The sequence below is a fragment of the Cynocephalus volans genome, chromosome 3 (genome assembly GCF_027409185.1).
Source record: "Cynocephalus volans isolate mCynVol1 chromosome 3, mCynVol1.pri, whole genome shotgun sequence".
Classification (NCBI taxonomy): domain Eukaryota; kingdom Metazoa; phylum Chordata; class Mammalia; order Dermoptera; family Cynocephalidae; genus Cynocephalus; species Cynocephalus volans.
The window spans coordinates 133,786,571-133,806,421 of record NC_084462.1 but is presented as its reverse complement, the minus strand read 5'-3'; the positions used below and the strand labels follow the sequence as shown (position 1 = coordinate 133,806,421).

The 19,851-nt window shown below is 40.7% G+C and overlaps 1 protein-coding gene across 4 annotated transcripts in view; it reads left to right on the top strand.

The window, feature by feature from the left end:
- Positions 1–19,851, top strand: part of CDKL1 (cyclin dependent kinase like 1) — a 54,814-nt gene that overhangs the window by 29,871 nt on the left and 5,092 nt on the right. For all 4 annotated transcript variants that reach the window (XM_063091408.1, XM_063091409.1, XM_063091407.1 and 1 more), the window contains exons 3-6: positions 13,013–13,085; positions 15,507–15,597; positions 16,270–16,470; positions 18,703–18,785. In XM_063091408.1, the coding sequence (XP_062947478.1) occupies positions 13,013–13,085; positions 15,507–15,597; positions 16,270–16,470; positions 18,703–18,785 (448 nt within the window). The remainder of the gene's footprint in view (positions 1–13,012; positions 13,086–15,506; positions 15,598–16,269; positions 16,471–18,702; positions 18,786–19,851) is intronic.

The following is a 19,851-nucleotide window of genomic DNA, read 5'->3' as shown; positions in this document are numbered from 1 at the left end:
TCTTTCTCTCTCTCTCTCTCTCTTTCTCTCTCTCTCTCTCTCTCAATGCTTCTATGTGTTGGCTTCACTCTACCTTGCAAATAAATTTTGCCTTCCCTTATATGGTGGATTTTGGAGGGTACACGTGGGTATGGGATGAAGGAGTTAGGAAGGGAAAAAATACAAAATAGGCTGGTCACAGGCTTATTTCAACCTATGTAGCTGTTCTAGAAGAAGGTAGTATCTGCATATAAAATACCATGGAACTCTGATTGGCTCAGCTCAGACAATTTAACTATCCCTGGGACCAATCACTGTAGCTGGAGGGAGAGGGTAGAATGATTAGCAGGCCCTGGGAGATATTATTCAAAATGGGTCAATCAAAGAAGACTTCATGCTGGAGGAGGCCTTTGAGTTGAAAGGGAAGGAGAATTTAGAGAAGTCCAGCAGGGGAGAAGGATATCCCATCTTCTGTTTTTGCTCCGTTCTTGGGAGCCAACTTTGGCTGGGGACAACGGGAAGAGAGAAACTGTGGAATGGTGCTCCATCCCTGTTCAAATGCACACTTCAGTGGCTGGAGGCTGAGGCTCTTCCAACAACTCTTTCAAGCCTTGGCCAAGAGCTTGCTCTGCCACATGGTGGTGGTTATATGTGATCTGCCGTGACCTCCAGGCAAATGCGGTTAAAGTGACTCATGGTTTGTTAGTGACCCTGGCACAGGCTTTTCATGCTCCAGAATGTTAATTTACACAGCCAGAGAGAGCCAAGAGGACAGACACCTCTTTTCAGAAAGTCATCAATACAGGGAAATTATGCGTTCAAAGGAGAAAACATTTTGTATGTTGATATTTGCTCTTTTGACAGCTTGCAAGTGACACTTCAATTAAACTTACAAGTTACTCATGGCTATATGGTACTAGGGAGATGTTGCAGGGAGTTTGATCAGTTATGCTGGGCTTGGGAACACTGATTTGTGGGGGTCAAAAGCAATCTGGAGCCTTTTTTTTTTTTTTTTTTGGCACATAGTTTGAGTAGAAGAAAAGGACAGTCCAAGGGGTGATGAGAGTTTGGAAAGCGGGTTTGTTTTTTTAACTCCCCTGGCTAAAATATGTTATATGTGTTCCAGGAAAATGCTTTAATATAGGGGTCAGTTAGAGAAGGAAAAGATTAGTAGATAAGAGTGTGGTTAATTATGAGCAACCTCATTTCCAAATGACAAAATGCCATGGATTGTCAAATATAAGATTTAATTAAGGAATACTTTTAAATGAGCAAGTTTGAAAAATAAGATTTATTTCTTAACCAGATCATATCCATTTATTTTGAAGCTTAAGGATTTTTTGTTTGTTTTAAAAACAAGTCACTTTCCAGTATACTGAGTATTTGTCAGTTCTCCAATCTTAAATGGAATTTCAAATTTTTGCTTGCCATTATTAATGAGTAAATGCTGTTAAACTGTGTCAGCTAAACATTTTGAAACTCATAGGAAAACTTGTTGTTTTCATTTAGACGTCTCATACTATAAAATAGAACTTTCTAAGTACATTCCCAGGAAAGGTGAGTCAGCCTCATCTGGGTGACTTCAGGCAAGCTGCTGACAGGTATCCTCCCCTGTGAAAACGAGAGGTTAGGACTAGCTAAATTTTAAGGGGGCTTCGAGCTCTATAATGCTATGAATTGATGATCTAGTACCCTTGGTGTCAGAAGACTTTGATCATCTTTTAGTTTCATATTTGGTCTGTCGGACAATGTCAGTGAAGGATAGATGCTGATGCTGGTGCATTCCCTGCCTAGTGCCAGGCTGGGTCTCCACACTCACCCTACGAATGTGCTGTGATCACTTACTACGTTGCTAAGTACAAATTTCTAAAATGCAAAGTTGATCATGAACTCTCCCTACATAAAATCCTTTAATAGCTCCTCAAAGATTACTAGTGTGGTGAAAACCCCTAGCATGGGATATGAGACCTCACTCACTCTACAGCCCTATTTCCCACCAGTTTGCCCCCTAAATTTTGGCCCCACTCCACCAGATCATTTGCATTCTAGGGTTCAGGACATGCTGTTTCCTCAGCCTGCGATGCCCTACCTTCCCTATGCTGCCTAGAAAACTCCTGCTGTCCTTCAGGTATAGCTCAGATATGACCACCTTTACGATGCCTGTCTTACACGCTGAGGGGAACAAAGAGTTCCTTCCTCTGGGTCTATAATGTTTTCTGGGATTATTTATCCTACATCCCCCATGAGCCCAGTCAAAATTCTCCAGGGCAAGAGCTGGGCCTTCCTCACCTGCTTATCCCTGGTATCTTCTAGCTGAATACTTGGCACTTAGTATATACCTAATACTTGTACAATGACCAAATTAGCAAACCAATAAATTGATGTTTACAAAGTGATTTTAAAGGACAGTGATCATAACAGTGTTTTTATTTTCATTTTAAAATAGTTACTTGGATTTTAAAATTCTAAAACCTAATATTATCAAAGGAAATGATACAGTACACTGCTGGAGCAACCTGTCCAGAGGAGATTTTAGCAATGTGTATTAAAAGCCTTAGAGGCATTATCTGAAACATAGCAATTCTACTTTTAATAATTTACCATATAATTGACTATATGTTCAAGATTGAGTTACAAAAGTATTTATTATTAAATATTGTTTACAATGAAAAAATTGGAAACAACTGAAATGTCCAGTGATAGAGGATTAGTTAAGTAAAATATAGGATAGCTCTACAGTGGATACAGAGGAGCCATTAAGAATTGTGCTTACTGATAAAACATACACGGACATGAGAAAATGTTCATGAGTGGTTGCCAAATTTTTTAAAATGCTACAATAAAAATACATACCATTTCTTTTTCATAGAATTTATGTAGAGATAGGAAAAAAGAAAAGTAATAAATAATATTTTACTAGTAGTTATCTCTAAGGTTATGATTTTTATACATCTTTTTTGTTTTATTCATGTTTTTATATTTTCTCTGTTTTATTTATTACTATGGTAATATTTTAATGTTTAATTATTCAAAATAATTCTTGCCAAATCAGACTCAAAGACTTATCTCTACTATGAACCTGAAATGGACACTAATTCATCTCTCTATTAACACGTTTGTAATTTCTGATACTCCTTTGGAAAGCTTTTGGAGAAGATCCAACTTCAAATTACTACTAACACAAGCAAGCTTATGCCACAAGATATGTGTCCTGCTACAGTGTCGTGAATACGTATCTATTTTAATTCCCAGTGCTGTGTTCATGTTTTTATATTTGCCTTCAAGCAAACGTATTACCATTCCTTATCTTCTGTAGGACTTAATATGTTTTGTACATATTCTTCTATAAACTACTGGTCTCCCCCATATCAAAGTTTCATAAATGACTAGGTAAGGTGTTCTTGCCTCAGTTTTCTGCCCATCTGTAAGTTCTACACAGATTCCACTATCACCAGTTCCTTCTCTGATTAATATAGTTTGTTTAAAGAATATCTGGTTGGTAAAGGGTATTAACACAAGTTTCCAGTTTTGGACAATGGAATTCCAGAAATTTTATCTCTTTTTTAGATTAAAAGTGGTATGTTGTTGTAAAAAAATTTTCAAGCAACATGGAAACACATAGAAGTAAATAAAATTAACAGCTTGAGAAATTATTTTTTCTATGCATATATATTTAGGTAGATTGTACTCTACATATTGCTATGCATTTTTTAAACCTACTCTAGAGCTGTCTCTCTATAAATACATATCTACATTTGTAGTTTTTAAAAGGCTTTATAGAATTCCATTGTGTGGATATACCATGGTTTCTTTATTTAATCCTTGATTGATTAATATTTAGGTTGTTTCCAGTTTATCTCTGTTACTAACAATGCTGCAATGAACAACCCCTTGCATAAATTTTTCTATATGATAAATTTGTAAGAACATATTATTTTTACAGGAACTTGGCCAGCCCTCCACCCCTTCCCCATCTTAGTTGCAGCCTTGCATAGTCTTGCGAAGTCTTGATGAATGTTGATTGTTTGATGATGAATGTCACTAATATTAGAAAGCAGCAGTGGAAAGGATGGCATCTGTAATTGAGAATGCTGGAAAGAGATATATGTTCTTTCTTTATCATCTCTCCCATCTCATATTTCTGAAGAGTTTTTTAAATATCAGTTTGATGTCTTCACTTTCATACAGCAGTCATTTATGTTTCTCTTTGTTCATTTCAATTTCATTATTAGGGTCACAGTACAACTTTCCCCAAAAACCTGGAAAGGAAAGACCGAGTTTGCTTTCTGAGAGTTATTTTGTGATGTGTCAGGGCAGAGATATACAAGGTAGCCTGAAAGAGAATGGCTGCTTGGCTTGTTAGATTTGACTGATTGCATATGTTTCATCTGGTGACAAGACCCTCCTGATGTGGAGATGTATGCAAGTAAACTATCTCAGCTTAATGACGATAACCAGTCAAATTGCCTGCTTTCCCTTATCCCAATTCTTTATTTACCATACTGACTATAACTTGACTTTCTTTATGAAATTGCCTACAAAGAGAGCATAAGCTGGTACTCAGAACTTGAAAATGGGTGATCAGTTGGTGCTCTGGTTTTATATATTAGGATAGTTAATTTGTTTCATGTTCACCTGCCCCTTTGAAATGGATACTGTCTTCATCTGCTGACAGACTTAAGTGTCTGTGTCTGCAAGCCTGAAGACCATGGTAAAAGCGGCCAACCTGCTGGCTGCTTTTCCAAATGAATCACGACATTCTCTATGTTCTGTGATATGACCAGTTTTCCTCTCAGTTCTGTCCTTCACTTAGTATTCTTTCATATGCATTTCTATATATGTTGCAATATAATCTTTAGAACTATTCATGACTATAAGATACTATGTTACGTTACCTCATGTCTAACCATTCCTCTATTGTTGAATATTGAGGTTGTTTTTAGTATTTGATCTGGTAAATAATTCTTCTATAAAAGTATCCTACAAATATATTTTTCTTCTCTTGTACTTTTCTTTTAGAAGTCCTCAAAATGGGACTCTTGGGTTGTAAGTTTTGCCAAACTGAACCAATTTACCTTACCACCAATGACGAGCATTTATACATATTTTTTCCTTATAGTCATGCTACCATGGGTTCTATTATTAAAATATTCATTCTATATGAAATACTGCCATTTGCAACGACATGGATGGACCTTAAGAGAATTATATTAAGTGAAACAAGTCAGGCACAGAAAGAGAAATACCACATGTTCTCACTTACTGGTGGGAGCTAAAAATAAATAAATAAATTCACACACACACACACCAAAAAACCAGGGGGGGTGGGGGGGTGGAAGAAGACACAACAACTACAATTCCTTGAAGTTGATATGACAAGCAAAGAGAAAGGACATTGTTGGGTGGGAGGGGGGAGAGGGGAGAGGGAGGGGGGTTTTGGTGATGGGCCACAATCATCAACCACATTGTATATCGACAAAATAAAATTAAGGAAAAAAAAAAAGCCCTCAGGGGGGGAAAAAAATTCATTCTATGAATTCTATCAAACATAAGGAAGAAATGATAGCAATCCTACCCAAACTCTTTCAGAAAATATAGGAAGAAGGAACACATTTTCCAAATCATTTTATGAGGCTACTATACCCTGATACCAAAGCCAGATGAGGACATTTCAAGGAAAAAAACAAAAATGACATGAATATCTTCATCAAATTCAGTGAAAAATCCTTAGCAAAATTATCAGCAAATCAAATCCAGTTATATAATGTAATGTAATGTAGATATTATCTATAGGCTTCCTATTATGATAGATGAGGATTTAGCTCTCTTAAAACTTTATCCCCTCTGCTTCCCTTTCCCAACCCCCAAAATAGTTATGTTAAAATCATATTAGTTCCAGTCAAGATGGCTTAATAGGCGGTCCCCAGCATCACTCTCTTCCACAAATCAACCAATTTACAACTATAAAAAAGCAACGACAGCCAAGCTGGGGCCGCTAGAGCTCAGGGGAAGAGGAGGAGAGACCTATGGAATTCATGAAGGTGGGAGAAGCCATGATGAGAGAAAGAAAAAACCACTCTGACCATTTCAAGCCCTGGCCACATCCAGGCTGGAGCTGCTGAGAGCACCAAGCAGGAGCTGGCAAAAACCACAGCTGTGCCCTTCGGATGAAGTTGCTTGGCGGTGGCAGGGAAGAACAGGGCCTTGGTGGCCCCCAGGCCGGCAAGACCACTAATAGGGTTCCTGGGGACCCACATAGCAGCAAGAAGCCACAACAACTGAAAAAAAGGAACTACTCAGAGGCCAGTGAGTCATTGCAAGGGACTGGGGCAAGGCCTGTCCCATGGGAAGTGTTTGCAGCATGGGCGGTGGGGTAGACGGGCGCACCAGGAGAACACTGGGACACAGCAAGGACAGCTGATCTGCCCCCCAATCAGTACAGGACCACTCAGAGGAGACTGGTCAGGAACATAGACTTGCAGGGGGTGCAGTTTGATGTAAAGACTCAGGTCCAGACCAGAGTTTGTACACAACCCAGTTGTACTGGATCTCTCGAGACCTGGAAGTACCTATAAAGTCAACCATTAAAACCTGAGCTGCACAAAAAGCCTTCCCTAGGGAATCGGCAGCAAAGCAGCAATTTAGCTCCACCACACAGCTCAAGTACTGGTCCCACAGGAAGTTCCCCTATTTTAGAAATAAGCAAAGGACAACAAATTAGTTCCAGCTCAGAGTTTGAATGGTAGGAACAGCAAATAATCCAACACAGAACTGAAACAAAAAACAAAGTACCTGCAACCAGAGACAAAGTTTCATATTAACTAGTAAAGGCCTCATTTCACCAAAGAACAACAGTAATACCTAGAAAGATCAGAAGTCCCCTGGGCTACCAAGCCAGAAAGGGAGGAGGGCTGGGGGCCTCAGCAATGCCCTCTGACACCCTCAACCAATCCTGAGGGTGGGGGACGAAGGCCTTGGCCATGCCCCACTCACATGCACACCCAGCCCAGCTGCAGCCAAAGAGCCACCACAGGAAGCCCCTGGGCTCTCCCAAACCATGGGTGGAGGGCCTTGGGCCTTGGCCACGCCCCCCCGACACATGCAACCAGCCCTTCAATGACCACCAAGCTGCATCAAGAAGGGCCCCGAGTTCCCGAGCTGGAATGGTGGGGAGCACGGGCTTTTGCCACACCCCCCTGACATCTGCACCCAGACTGGCAATGACCCAGCCATCACTGGAAGCCCCCTGGTCTCCCCTGTAGGAATGAGGGGGTGCCACGGGTCTCAATCCCACCCCTCCTCCTTCCTCCTTCCTCCTTCTTCCATCCCATTTCCTTCCCATTTCCCCTCTCCCCCTCCCTCCCAACCACTCTGCAACAGCATCCTAGAATATAAAAAATAATATTAATAAAATTACATTTTCTTTAAAAAAAAATGGACTACTGAAAAAAATCATATTAATTCAACATTCACTGTTCTCATTATTATGCCTATGTAAATATTACTTATAGCCAAGCATTGTACTATACTATGGATTTCTTTTGTACTTTTTCCTCACATTAATATTTGCCTTGCTTTAAAAATTGCTTAATATTCTTTAACCCTATTGCTAATTTTTGCCACTTGTTTTAAAAGCCTCTCAATATACATTCCATAGGATTGTCACACCAGGTAATTCATTAGTTCCATTTTCTTCCTTCACAACATCCTGTCTTTAGGCCCCCTTCTCCTTCTGTCTGGCTTGTTGTACTCAAGGCCTGCTGTCCAGCTGTCTTTCTGGGACTTCCCTGTGCTGTCATCCTTGGAATTCTCTCTGCATTTCTCTATGGTTGGAGTCATTACTTCCTGGATTTCCTGTCTTCCTTTTCTGAATTTACTTACTTATTTCAGCCAAGAACAACCATCTCTAATTGGTTAAAATGATATTTCTAATGACACTCCCACACATACTCTCCCCTGCTTGGAGTCAAGCAGCCGGGAGCCCTTTATGTTGCTGGGGGTGAAACAAAATTCCCAAAGGAGGCAGGAAGAGTGCCACGAAGTCACATGGTGGACTCAGAAGTGCCCTTTTCCGCCAAGTCTTCCCACTAGTAGAAGATGGATTCCATTCCACCCCCCCAGGAATGCCTCTGCAGAGCTGGGCGACAGCCCAGTGGGCTCCAGAGGGACAACTGTAGCTCTTAATAAGGCAATTGAACTAAAGACCTTAAGGAAGACCACCTGACCACCTGTGGAATGAAAGCATGCCTTCCTGAGCCCCTTCCATCTTGGTCTGGGTATCCTTGCTTGATTTCCTCATACCTTGCCTAGACTCCCATTTCTAGATCTGGGGAGCCGACGTCTTCAGGAATACAAGTCCCACCAGACTGGGAGTCCAAAAGGCCCGGGCTGGATCCTGTGCAGCTCCTCCTGAGCACTATTTACTAGGAGGGGGAACTGTGGATGCAGCTTGTCCAGAGTTTTTAATCTCCTAATCCCATGGCGGAGGAGGAGAACCAGGCCTGGGAGAAAAGCACAAACCCCCTTCTTCCCTCATAGGTTGAAGTTGAGCTTATGTATGATTCCTCTGAAGGGAGAGCTTGCCTTTGAGCTAGAAGGGCTCTTAAAGGCAGTACAGAATGAGAGGAAATTGGGCCCCTTCCATTCATCGCTGTTCCAGTCCTGCCCCACTCTGCCCCAGAGCTCAGCCATGACCACCATTTACCGCCAATGTGGAAACAAAACACTTTCAAGTGGAGTGAGTTCCTTAGCCTTGCCAGCACAGGCTACAACTTTAAGGACATCTGCCTTTGCCTGAAGGGTCTGGCCAGTCACCCAGATTCTTCCAAAGCTTTTTAAGTTTGCTTGTTAAATACTTGCATATTTATTTGAGATGGTCAAGGTAGAAGGCATAGTGATGACAGCCTTCACCGTGCCTGGCTCTTGAGTCACACTATTCCAGTCTGGACTGGTTTGCTTTTTACTCCTGAATGCAGTTATCCTGTCATCTCCCTTCACCATCCTCGCAGAGATTTCCATGGCTTCCCTCTTGTGTTGGGTTTCCAGTTTGCTCTAGCTCATATAATTTTCTTTTATAGTTCACTACTCCTTTTTGGTGGTGTGCATCCTCCAGGGCCTTCCTGAGAAAGAATGTATGAGAGGTACAAGGAAAAAAAAGAAAAAAGAAAACAAAAAGCTGAGGTTGAGACTTTGCTGTTGCATGTCTTAAAAGCCTTTATTCTGGGCTGGCTGGTTAGCTCAGTTGGTGAGAGCATGGTTCTGATAATACCAAAACCCAGGGTTCAAATCCCTGTACTAGCCAACTGCCAAAAAACAAACAAAAACAACAAACAAAGTCTTTATTCTATTCTCACACTTGATTAATGTTTTGTTTGGGTATAGCTTTGTCTTGGGTTGAAAATAATATTCCTTCAAAATTTGGAGATATTGTTTTAGTGCCATCTATAGTCTGGTGTTGTTAAGAAGTCTGATGCCATTCTATTTTTTGCTCCTATGTAAAATCATGTTTCTTTTTTATTTCCAGATGTTTGTACAATCTTCTATTTGTTCTCAGTGTTTGGGATTATGAAAATCATGGGCCTGATTTTCATCCATTATGCTGGCACTTGGTGGGCCCTTTCTGAGAAAAAAATTTTTGAGTTGTTTTGTTATTGATTTCCCTATCTGTTTTTTTCCTGAGTTTCTTTTTCTGGACCTTCAGTGTTGGACTCTTAGATTGGTCCTCTCATTTTCTTCTCATATCCTGTTCTTATTTCATGGTTGCAACAGCTTTCCTTCTCTCTCTGAAGATACTAATTATTTTTAAAAATATTCTCTTCACCTTTATAGTTTCTGTTTCTTATAAATTATTTTTGTCTGTTGGTTCCGATCTCTAACTTTCTTATTAGAGGCTTTTCTTGGGCATCATGTAATCTCTGGCTGTATGCCCATGGTTAAGAGTAGGGAACTATTGGAAGCTCTGAGCTTCACTGTAGGGTTATCTGGCTGGGCCATTTGCTGGGGAAACTCCGATGTCAGAATCTTTAGGTCTTTCCTCCTGAGCTTCCCTAAAAAAGTCTTCTGATATTTTGCCTGCAGAGTGAAGCCAGCCTGCTGGCTTTCTCAGAGCTGAATGAGGAAAGAGGGCTGGGGAATCTCAGCATTCGACAGTTCATATGTATGCAGTCATTTAATCCCCTGTTTTCAGAACAGTATCCACAATCTCAACTATGCCAAATGTCTTCTATTTTATCCTCTCCAGAAAACAAAACTCCAGCCCTTCACCAAGTAGGGGAACGAGTGTTCCATAGTGGTATAGAATAGGGAAGGCGATCAAGGGATTTAATTGTTTCCTCAACAGATTTTCCACTCTCCTCCTTAGCTCCCAGTTTCAGAGATCTTGGCTGCTAGTTCCTCAGCCTTTCAAAGATTCCTTGGGGGTAAACTGGTGGGTTCTCCACTTTACCCTCACCTTAGATTTCAGCCTTCTAGCACCTGTTAAGTCAATTGTCATTCATTCATCTGCTTTCCAGATCCCACAATGTGTTGCTATTATCTCTTCTGTTCTCTCTGACCTTATGGATTTTTGTCTTTTAAAAAATGTCTTCAGTGTAGTTCTAGTCAGGTTTGGGAAAAGAATGAAATTAGACGGGCTTGTTCAATTCATTATCTTAACTCAGAAGTCCTTTGAAACACTTTCTTCAGGTGGCTCCTGGGGCACTGTATTCTCCTGAGTGTAACCATCATTCACTCAATGCTCAGTCTCTGACTCCCTGGCTGGATCCCCTCCTCTTTCCTACATCTATATGTTGAAAGGCCTCAGAACCTACTTCTGAACTCCTCTTCTTTATGTGTATTCACTCCTTGCATGGAATTATTCAGTCCTAGGCTCTAAATATGCTTATGTTTCTCAAATTTGTATTTCCAGCTGAACGTCTTTCTGAATTCAGAACTGCCTATTCAGATTTTTCTCTTGGGTGTCCAACATGCATCTCAGATTTTCCACCCTCCACTCCCCCCCACAACTTCTCCCCCAGTATGTCCCTCAATAAAAGGCACTACCACGTACCAGTTCCTCCAGCCAAAAACCTTGGTGTCATTCTTTGATTTCTATCTTTCTCATCCCATCCCTGAGAAAGTCCTGGAGGCTCTATAAATATAGCCCCAATCTGGCCACTTCTCACCACCTTACCCTCTACTTCGGATGTTTCCTTAAGCAGGGAAACTTTCTGGACCTTATATAAGATAGCACCCTGTCCAGCATGCTTGTTCACTCTTCTCTACACACACACACACACACACACATCCAATTCCAACCCAACACCACTGAATATATTCTATTTTTCTTCCTTTCTATATTTGTAACCTCCTCCAACAGTGAAAATCTGGCTCCTATTATCTTAGTGTGATACAGCTAAAAGGGATCTTAGAGTCTGAGGCCCCCACATTCCAGAGAAGAATAAACTGAGTGACAAAGAAATGAAGTAGCCAGCCCAAGATGACACTGGTTTGTACAGAGACTTACATTTGAGAATTACATAATAATGTGCTCAGCATCAGAGGAGCATTAATAATATGCTATTATAACTTACTTTTAAATTATAATAACTCTTTTTGCATAATTTTTTGAGAAATGTTTTTAGAGACTAAAGTTGCTGGCACCGATAACCTTACATTAATACTTAATTCACTGTCTAATCAAAAAAAAAAAAATATATATATATATATGTGTATATTTTGGACAAAAATTAGAGGCTGGGGGAAAGCCTCCCCCCAAATGTACCATTCTTAGTTGCATCTTTCTAGACTTTCTCTCTCGACAGGTGAGTTTTTCTAGCATCTGTGCCTATATGCTACTAGAACAAGGAAGAGAATTTGGAGAGCAGCTAGTTCAAGCCCAGGGACACAAACCTGGTCCAGAAATGTCCCAGCTGCTCTTCCTGGAAGTGGTCTCTTCATTTCCTCCATGTTGTTCCACTCTCTGTTCAAACATCCTCTGATCTACTTGAAAGGATTTCCTGAACATCTGGTCTGCGATGACAGTGGGCTCAGAATCTCTCCTGGAGGCTAGAAGTGACTTTAAGTGGTCACCTTAACACAACTACTCACGAGTTTCTTCCCTGGTTTACTTATTAGTTTTGGCCGAGGACCACAGCAACATTGCTTCATGTCTGATTCATAAAAACAGTAAATCCAGTTGGTGGGTGGGGGCCTCTGAAAATAAATGCACTCTCTCTGTACTCCATTTCACTCATCACCTAATATTTTTTTTTTTTAAATGCTCCCAGAGGAGATGCCTTTTTTCAATTCACATAAAAGACCTGCAAAACCTACTGGTTGCCTTGGTTTCATAAGCTGAGAGTCAGGGAAGAAGTGCCTGCAGCCTAGCTGCTGTGATAGAGGACAGGGCAGACATGCAGCCAGCTCCCAGACAGCAGCAGTGTGGGGAGAACCACGATGCTGCTCTGGGTTTTTAATTGTTATTAACTTTTGTCACATGGTGTGCAATGTAAACCTCTTCCCTGTAGTCAGTAAAATCTTCATTACCTAAAAAACCAAATATTTTTTTTAAAAAAAAATGTTGCCTTGGGAATCTGGAGAAACCTCATACCCACACATAGAAGATGAATCCTGCTTCAGGTCTGGGGCAACTCGAAAAAATGAACAGCAACTTTTGTGCTGTATGTTAACTAACTTTACATCAACAAAAAGTTCCTTATAGAAACAGAGCTCCAGTTACCAGGCAGTTTCCCAGTGGTGTTGCAGATTTCGAAGTACTTGTTGAAATCTCTGTGGGTTCTCATAATTCCACCTTGTAGAAGTAGATGTTGACATTTTAATTAATCTGCTGTCCCTAGAATTCAACGATTGTGCCATTCACATGTTTTTTACACTTTGGATTCATGGAATGATTGCTCGTGGAATGATGAGTTAAATGACTCTATGTGTAACCTAGCATTTCTCACTACTGTCTTGGTTTACTTTTTCTTTTCTTGAGCTGAATTCCATGGCTACACTAAAGAATGTGTTTGTGCTGCTTCTTTATTTTTATTAGGGTACCAGAACATCTCGTGAAGAAAATAACTTGGCAGACGTTGCAAGCTGTAAATTTTTGCCACGAACACAATGTAAGTCTCATGGATCTCCCTTGAAAATTCAAGGCTGCCCTAAAGCTGAGGTAGAGCCTTGTACAAAGTGTACAGCATATTTTTGTGGGTATAAGTTTTCACCAAAATCTTCATAAGCCTGGTTGAGGTATGCAGAGGCTAAAAATGCCAACCTCGTATTCCTTTTTGCTTAGGTTATATAAAACATGATTGACTTTAAGAAACTAGTCATATATATGACTTATACTGATTTGAAACTACTCATATTTGAGGTAGAATCCCATTCACTTGGAGTGAATTGGTCTGGTGCTCCCAAAAGGCTTTGAGATTGGGAGGGGGAACGCCAGGTGACTCATACTTTTGCAGTATGCCAGTTGCAGCAGGTGGAGTCAGAGGCCCGATGCACAAGGGCTGGTGTCTGCTTTGGGGAGATATGAGTGCTGAGTCTGACCGGAGCAGCCTAGTGAAAGCCTCTGACACTCCCAGCCAAAGCTGGGCTGGCAGGAGGCACAGTGAACTGTTGCCCAGGTAATATGACTTCACGGATGCTGGGAAGCCTGCTGCTCTCTCCAGTTCAACACTGCCCACTCCTTGCACACATGAACCAGATTCCAATGTTGGAGCTGCATTTTGCTGCAAGTGCAATTTGACTGCAATATTTCATCCCACTGACTGCCAGGGTCAGTTTAGCTGGTAGAGTGAAATCCCCTTCCTTGTGCTATTCCGAGTGATTTTTCCTGAAGCTGCATTCCCAAAGGAGAAAATATGAGAGTAGCTGATGCATCTCCCTACTGATCCTCCACTTAGCTGAAGGCTACAATCCCTGTCAAAATGTACATACCATTGTATCCACCAGGGAGTGTGGACACTTTATATTGCTGGTTACTGTGAGTGACGGGTAACACTTTCCTGATAGCAGGTTTGAGGATGCGGTAGCGAGAGAGACCACGTGAAGGCCCTGGTGGGCAGATCTGAGACACTAAAGGCAAATATAACACATACCACCGTTCCCTGGGGGGCCCCCGGCTCTCTGTTTGTCTCCACGTACTGATGGGGGAGGGTGCAGAAACTTCGAAAGAATTCCCAGAACAGAATGGGAGCACATTCTCGCTTACAAGTACTTCTGACCACATGTCATAATGACATTCATGGGAGTGCCCATTTATAGCAATAAGTGAAGGCAGTGGTAAAAGAATAGAGATCTCAGAACTATTAACTGCCGAGAACCAGATAGGCTATAATAACTCAAAGATTTCCTCTCCCCAAATTTTGCAGAATAATAAATACCCATGGGGAATCATTGATGCTGACCTCTCTCACCATGAAGGTCCTTTGGAGTGAGAACTGGCAAGGCCCAAGAAGAACCCCTGTCCCCTCCAGATTCTAGAAAGTTAAGAATAACCCCAGGGTTTCAGGCTGCTGGCCAAAAAGGTCTCTCAGGTTGCAGAAGAATCCAAAGAAAACACTTGGAAGAAAGGAAGATTACTAGGAACTCTGGGCAACATTTTAACCTAACTATTTTTTAAAAATGTAATTATTAATTAGGTTGTTTACTCTGTTCTTTTCCAAGGAAATTGTCATTTAATAAGAAAAGCATATGAAGATTCTCAAACGTTCTTCTAATATCACCCTGTTGAAGAATGTTGGCTGTGGTCTGAAAACCACAGGTGATCTGAGTCTAAGTTATAGAGCAGGGTCCACATCTCAAGGGGTGGCTGCAGCTAGGAGAGCACTTGGTGTGTGTGGGACATAGCTGACATCTAGCGACTCTCCCTAGAGGATGAGGGTTGTTGCCTGCTCTTGTTTATCTCGTCAGGATGAATGTCCTGGCAAGCTCGTGGTTCCCGCCCTTCTCTTCCCCAGCTTATCTCAGCAGGCCCAGAGCTTGTCCTGTTTACCAGGCCGACTGTGTTCTGTTCTCAGCTAAACTCTAATGTGAATTCTGCTTATGCACCAACTTGCAGCTCCTGCAACCATGATGCAGGCCTCACCCAGAGCCATTTCACATTCTCCCTTTCACCTAGAGTTGTCAGGTTAAATACAGGACTCCCAGTTAAATTTGAATTTCAGATACACAAGCATAACTTTTTAGTATGTGTGTCCCAAATACTTCATAGGACGTACTTATACTAAAAAATTATTTATTGTTTATCTGAAATTCAGATTTAACTGGGTGTCCTGTATTTCTATTTGCTAAGTCTCGCTATCCAACTTTCATTTTTCCTTTCATGCTTCTTCGTCTTTCTGGACCTTTTAGGAATGTGGGATATGATAGATATGGTACTAGATTTATTTTAGGCTGCTATTTTGCTGTTATCCAACAGGCCAATGAGAGATTCAAATGATTTCTCCGATATTTGCCAAATATTCATGTGTCTTATTTATCCCATATATTATAGTTGCTCCTTAATAATCTATTTTGGTTTTGATTTTTGTATCTAGTGCATTCATAGAGATGTGAAGCCAGAAAATATCCTCATTACAAAACATTCAGTAATTAAGCTTTGTGACTTTGGATTTGCGCGGCTCTTGAGTGAGTATTGGTTTTCTTTAGTTAAATGTAAAAGATGGAAAAGTTCTTGATATGATACAGGATCTAAAAGCTATAGAAAGCTAGTTCTTGTATATTTAGGACATAAGCTTGCTATAAGTTGTAATTCTGTAATTACCGAAAAGTGTAAACACAAAGTGGTTTAAATATGCATGTCATACGTAAATTATACCACAGTAAATTGGTTATTAAAAAGAATGTTACCCTCCTCACTTCTCCCAATTTTTGGCTGGCTACCTAAATGGTTAGAGCACAGCCTTATAACACCACAGTCTTGGGTTTGGATCCCCATACTGGCCAGCCACCAAAAATAAACAAACAAGCAAGCAAAAATAATACTTTCCAGAAATGCTACTTTAGAATAGTTTTCAACCTTGGTTGCAGATTAGAACATCTGGGGAACATTAAAAACTATATTGATACCCCCCAGACCCTCCCCAGGGATTCTGGTTTAATTAGGCTGGGGTGTGGCCCAAGCATTCTTAATCTGAAAAATATTATATTCCAAGTGATTTTAAAGTGCAACCAGCATTGAGAACCAGTGATTTAGAAAAGCCACAAGATTGGGCACAATCTTGATTTCTTAGGTCTTGCCCTCTCAGTTTTGATGCGAGCTTTCCACTGCTCTGTTTTCCATGTTTCATCTTTGGCCAGCTGGACCGAGTGATTACTACACAGACTATGTGGCTACCAGGTGGTACCGCTCCCCTGAACTGTTGGTGGGAGACACGCAGTACGGCCCCCCAGTAGATGTTTGGGCAATTGGCTGTGTCTTTGCTGAGCTGCTGTCAGGATTGCCTCTGTGGCCAGGAAAATCAGATGTGGATCAGCTCTATCTGATTAGGAAAACCTTGGGTAAGTGGTGGTTTTGTCCCCCCTTTTGGAAAACTGGATAATTTTACCCATGTTGGTGCAGGGCAGAACCAAGTTCCTAGTCTCATCTAATGCCCTTTACAGTTAGGAAGGAGAAACTTTGAAGCCTCATTTAAATGACTATGTTCAAGGTGTCCATGTTTGTTTTAATAAAAATAATTAATTATTGAAGTGCAGGCCAATTAGCTCAGTTGGTTAGAGCATGGTTTTGATAAAACCAAGGTCAAGGGTTTGGATCCCCTTAGCAGCAAGCTGCCAAAATAAATAAATAAACAAATAATAAATAATTAAAAGGGGCTGGCTGGTTAGCTCAGTTGATTAGAGTGCAGTGTTATAACAACAAAGTCAAGGGTTCAGATCCCTATACCTGCTGGCCACCACAAAACAAAAAGCAAACAACAAAATAATAATTATTGAGTACTTAACTGCTTGGCCAAAAGACACAATATTTTCTTTTGAGCATAGTTTGGATCAAGTTAAATTCTAAATAATGTTATGGCCTCCATAAGAACTTAAATTTGTACAAGGGCTTAGTAACTTACAGAATGCTTTTGTGGTTTATTTCATTTATTATGATATGATAATTCATTTTGGTCTCCTTATTTCAAGCCTACCTGACTAGTGTGTATTATTCAGAGTCTATAAAGGAAGAATCTCAGTCTTCTAAATGTCAGGGAGAAAGGCTGGTTCTTCTAATGTCACTCTTCTTGTCTGGCTTTCCTTTCTCTCTACACTTGATGGAGTGGGGGGAAGGGCAGGGGAAAAGGGAAGGAAGGTAAGGGACAGATGAAAAGACCCATAAGCAGTGACTGCCCACTTCAAAAGTCAGGTAGTTTAGATACTACTCCCCTGTGTATTCCGATTTAAAGCAAACTTTTCCTCCTCTCCAAATTCTTGTAGCACCTGCTCTCACCTTGTCTTGCCTTGTACTCTTATCTTCCCAAAGGTGCTGTAAGCTGCCTGAGGTTGAGATCATGTCTTATATTTCTACTTATTCTCTGCCAGTGTCTGCGCATTGTAGGCAGTACTTGCTGATAGCTTGATTTTGTAGAGCAACCTGTAAGGCACCCTGTAGTCCTTCCAGGGACACACAGCCTTCCTTGGCTATGTTACCTTCAGTGATTTTAGGACATCTAGTGTCACCCCTCCAGCTCTGATGGAAGAAGGTTATTATGGTACAGGAAATTGTGCTCATGATGAAGCTCACTGAGCTGTGGGGCAAGGCATTAGAGGGCATATTTTGGCTGCCTGTCCGAAAGGAGGCAAGGCAGCCATTTTTGGATTTGAGTGAGAGGTAAAGTTCTAAAACAAATCAGTAAAATTAGACAATTTAATTCCCCAGTATAGGAACTCTAGCCCATCCCATAGCAGCTTGTTTGATCTCCTGGTTGGGAAGTTTTTGTTTTCTACTCTGCTCTGGAAAGTGGGCCTGGGTGTGTTCCAGGGAAGTCCTTCTGAATATCTCCTTATATTCTCTGAACAAAATTCCTCTTCTAGTGTAATATTTCCAGAATTTTACATGAGGGCAATGTTAGCTCCTCTGGCTGAAACGTGAGCAGGATAAGCTTCACATGATCCCCTGGAATATTGTTTCATTGCTTCACATTGTTGAGTACGTCTATGCAGTAGAAGAAATGGGATTTCCAATTGATCACTAATTGGTGAAATAAGAAAAGGTGATTCCAATTTGGAAATGTATTCCTTCTAGGTAGAAAATCTTCCATGGTTTGCTCCTTTTTTCCCCTCCCTCCTGCCCTTCCTTCCTTAAATGCTTATTAAGTGCTTGCTATATGTTGGGCACTGGTCTCAGTGCTAGGCCAGTACACTTTCATCTCGACTCATCAGGATTCAGTTAACATGATTTTGATTTGTAGTTGTTGCACTTTTGCTATTTTTTTTAAAAAGATATTATTTTACTTGCGTGTGTGTGCTTCTGAGTTGTTTGGTTTGGATTCCTAAAATACACTGTAAGCCTTTGAGAGCAAGAAACTTGGAGCTTTCAGTTTCTGTTGCTTGCCTCCTCTGTGTCTAACAGTGTGTTGTCCACATAGGGCTCAATACAGAATGTATTGCCTGAATGCTTCTCCCTCTGACTGGTAGAAAAAACTGCAGGTTTCATAGGTGTAGACACTAACACAGCTTTGATGGAGGGAAACCATAGATCAGTGTTTGCCAATCAATCTTACTTACCTCCTTCTTTCTTGTTGTCCAAAGGAGATCTCATTCCTAGGCATCAGCAAGTATTTAGCACGAATCAGTACTTCAGTGGGGTGAAAATTCCAGACCCTGAAGATATGGTGAGTGACCCATTTTGCAGAGAGCTCTGCAGGCCAGGCTACCTAGGTTTTGATAGTTACTCACCTGCCTGAGCCCCATTGCTCACCCTGTACTGGATCGTCAGTCTAAGAGTGAAAAAGAAAATTAGAGCAAATTGGCTAGCAAGACCTTGGCCTTCAGTGCTGATTTAGAGGCTGGTGATAACAGAGTTTAGCCAGTCATTGGGCAGGAATGCAGAGCTGCCTGCTCTAGCCACGCCTGTCCTTTATCATTTTCAGCAATTGAACCTAGGTGGCTCAGAGCCAATCAACTTTTAGACACTGACCCATCTGGGAGAAGTTAATAGTTTTTCTCCAGCACTGCCCAAATTCCCTACTCTATTGTGCTCTCAATCCCCAGACCATGTGGGAGAACCATAATGAACTTACGTGGCCAGCCTCACTCTGGTGCCTGTCCTCTGTGGCTGATGTGGGGAACACTCATTTAAAAAAAACTAAAAAATTAAAAATGTTCATATCCTTACCCCACATCCAACAATTTATTCCTATGAAACCATTAGGCAAGGGAACAAAGATGTGGCATTATTTAAGAGAAATTATTTCCTTTAGGGTTCCATCAGTAGGGGATTAATTATATGAGTTATGGTACATCCGTACAATAGAAATACCACATAGCCAGTAAAAATAATTAGGTTTACATCTAATTTTCTGAAAAAAACCTACAACACATTGTTAAATGAAAAAAAATGGTTATAAAACAATATGAATAGTTTGACATAATTGTAATAAATATTTAATATACTATATATACATATATTTACATATATAAACATAAAATAATATGACAATTTCTGGGAAATCATGCAAAGCTTTCTATATTTGTGAAATAAATGGCAGCAAGGATATATACCAAAATGTCAACAGTGGGTATCTCTTTGTGGTAGGATTTTGGGTTGATTTTTTTCTATTCTTTATGGTTTTTCATGTTTTCGAATGTCTTCTAATGAGCCTGGATTATAATCCAAAACATTTCAGATCATAACCAATGTTTATGAAATCCAGAGTTTCTCTGTCTAAGGAAGGTACA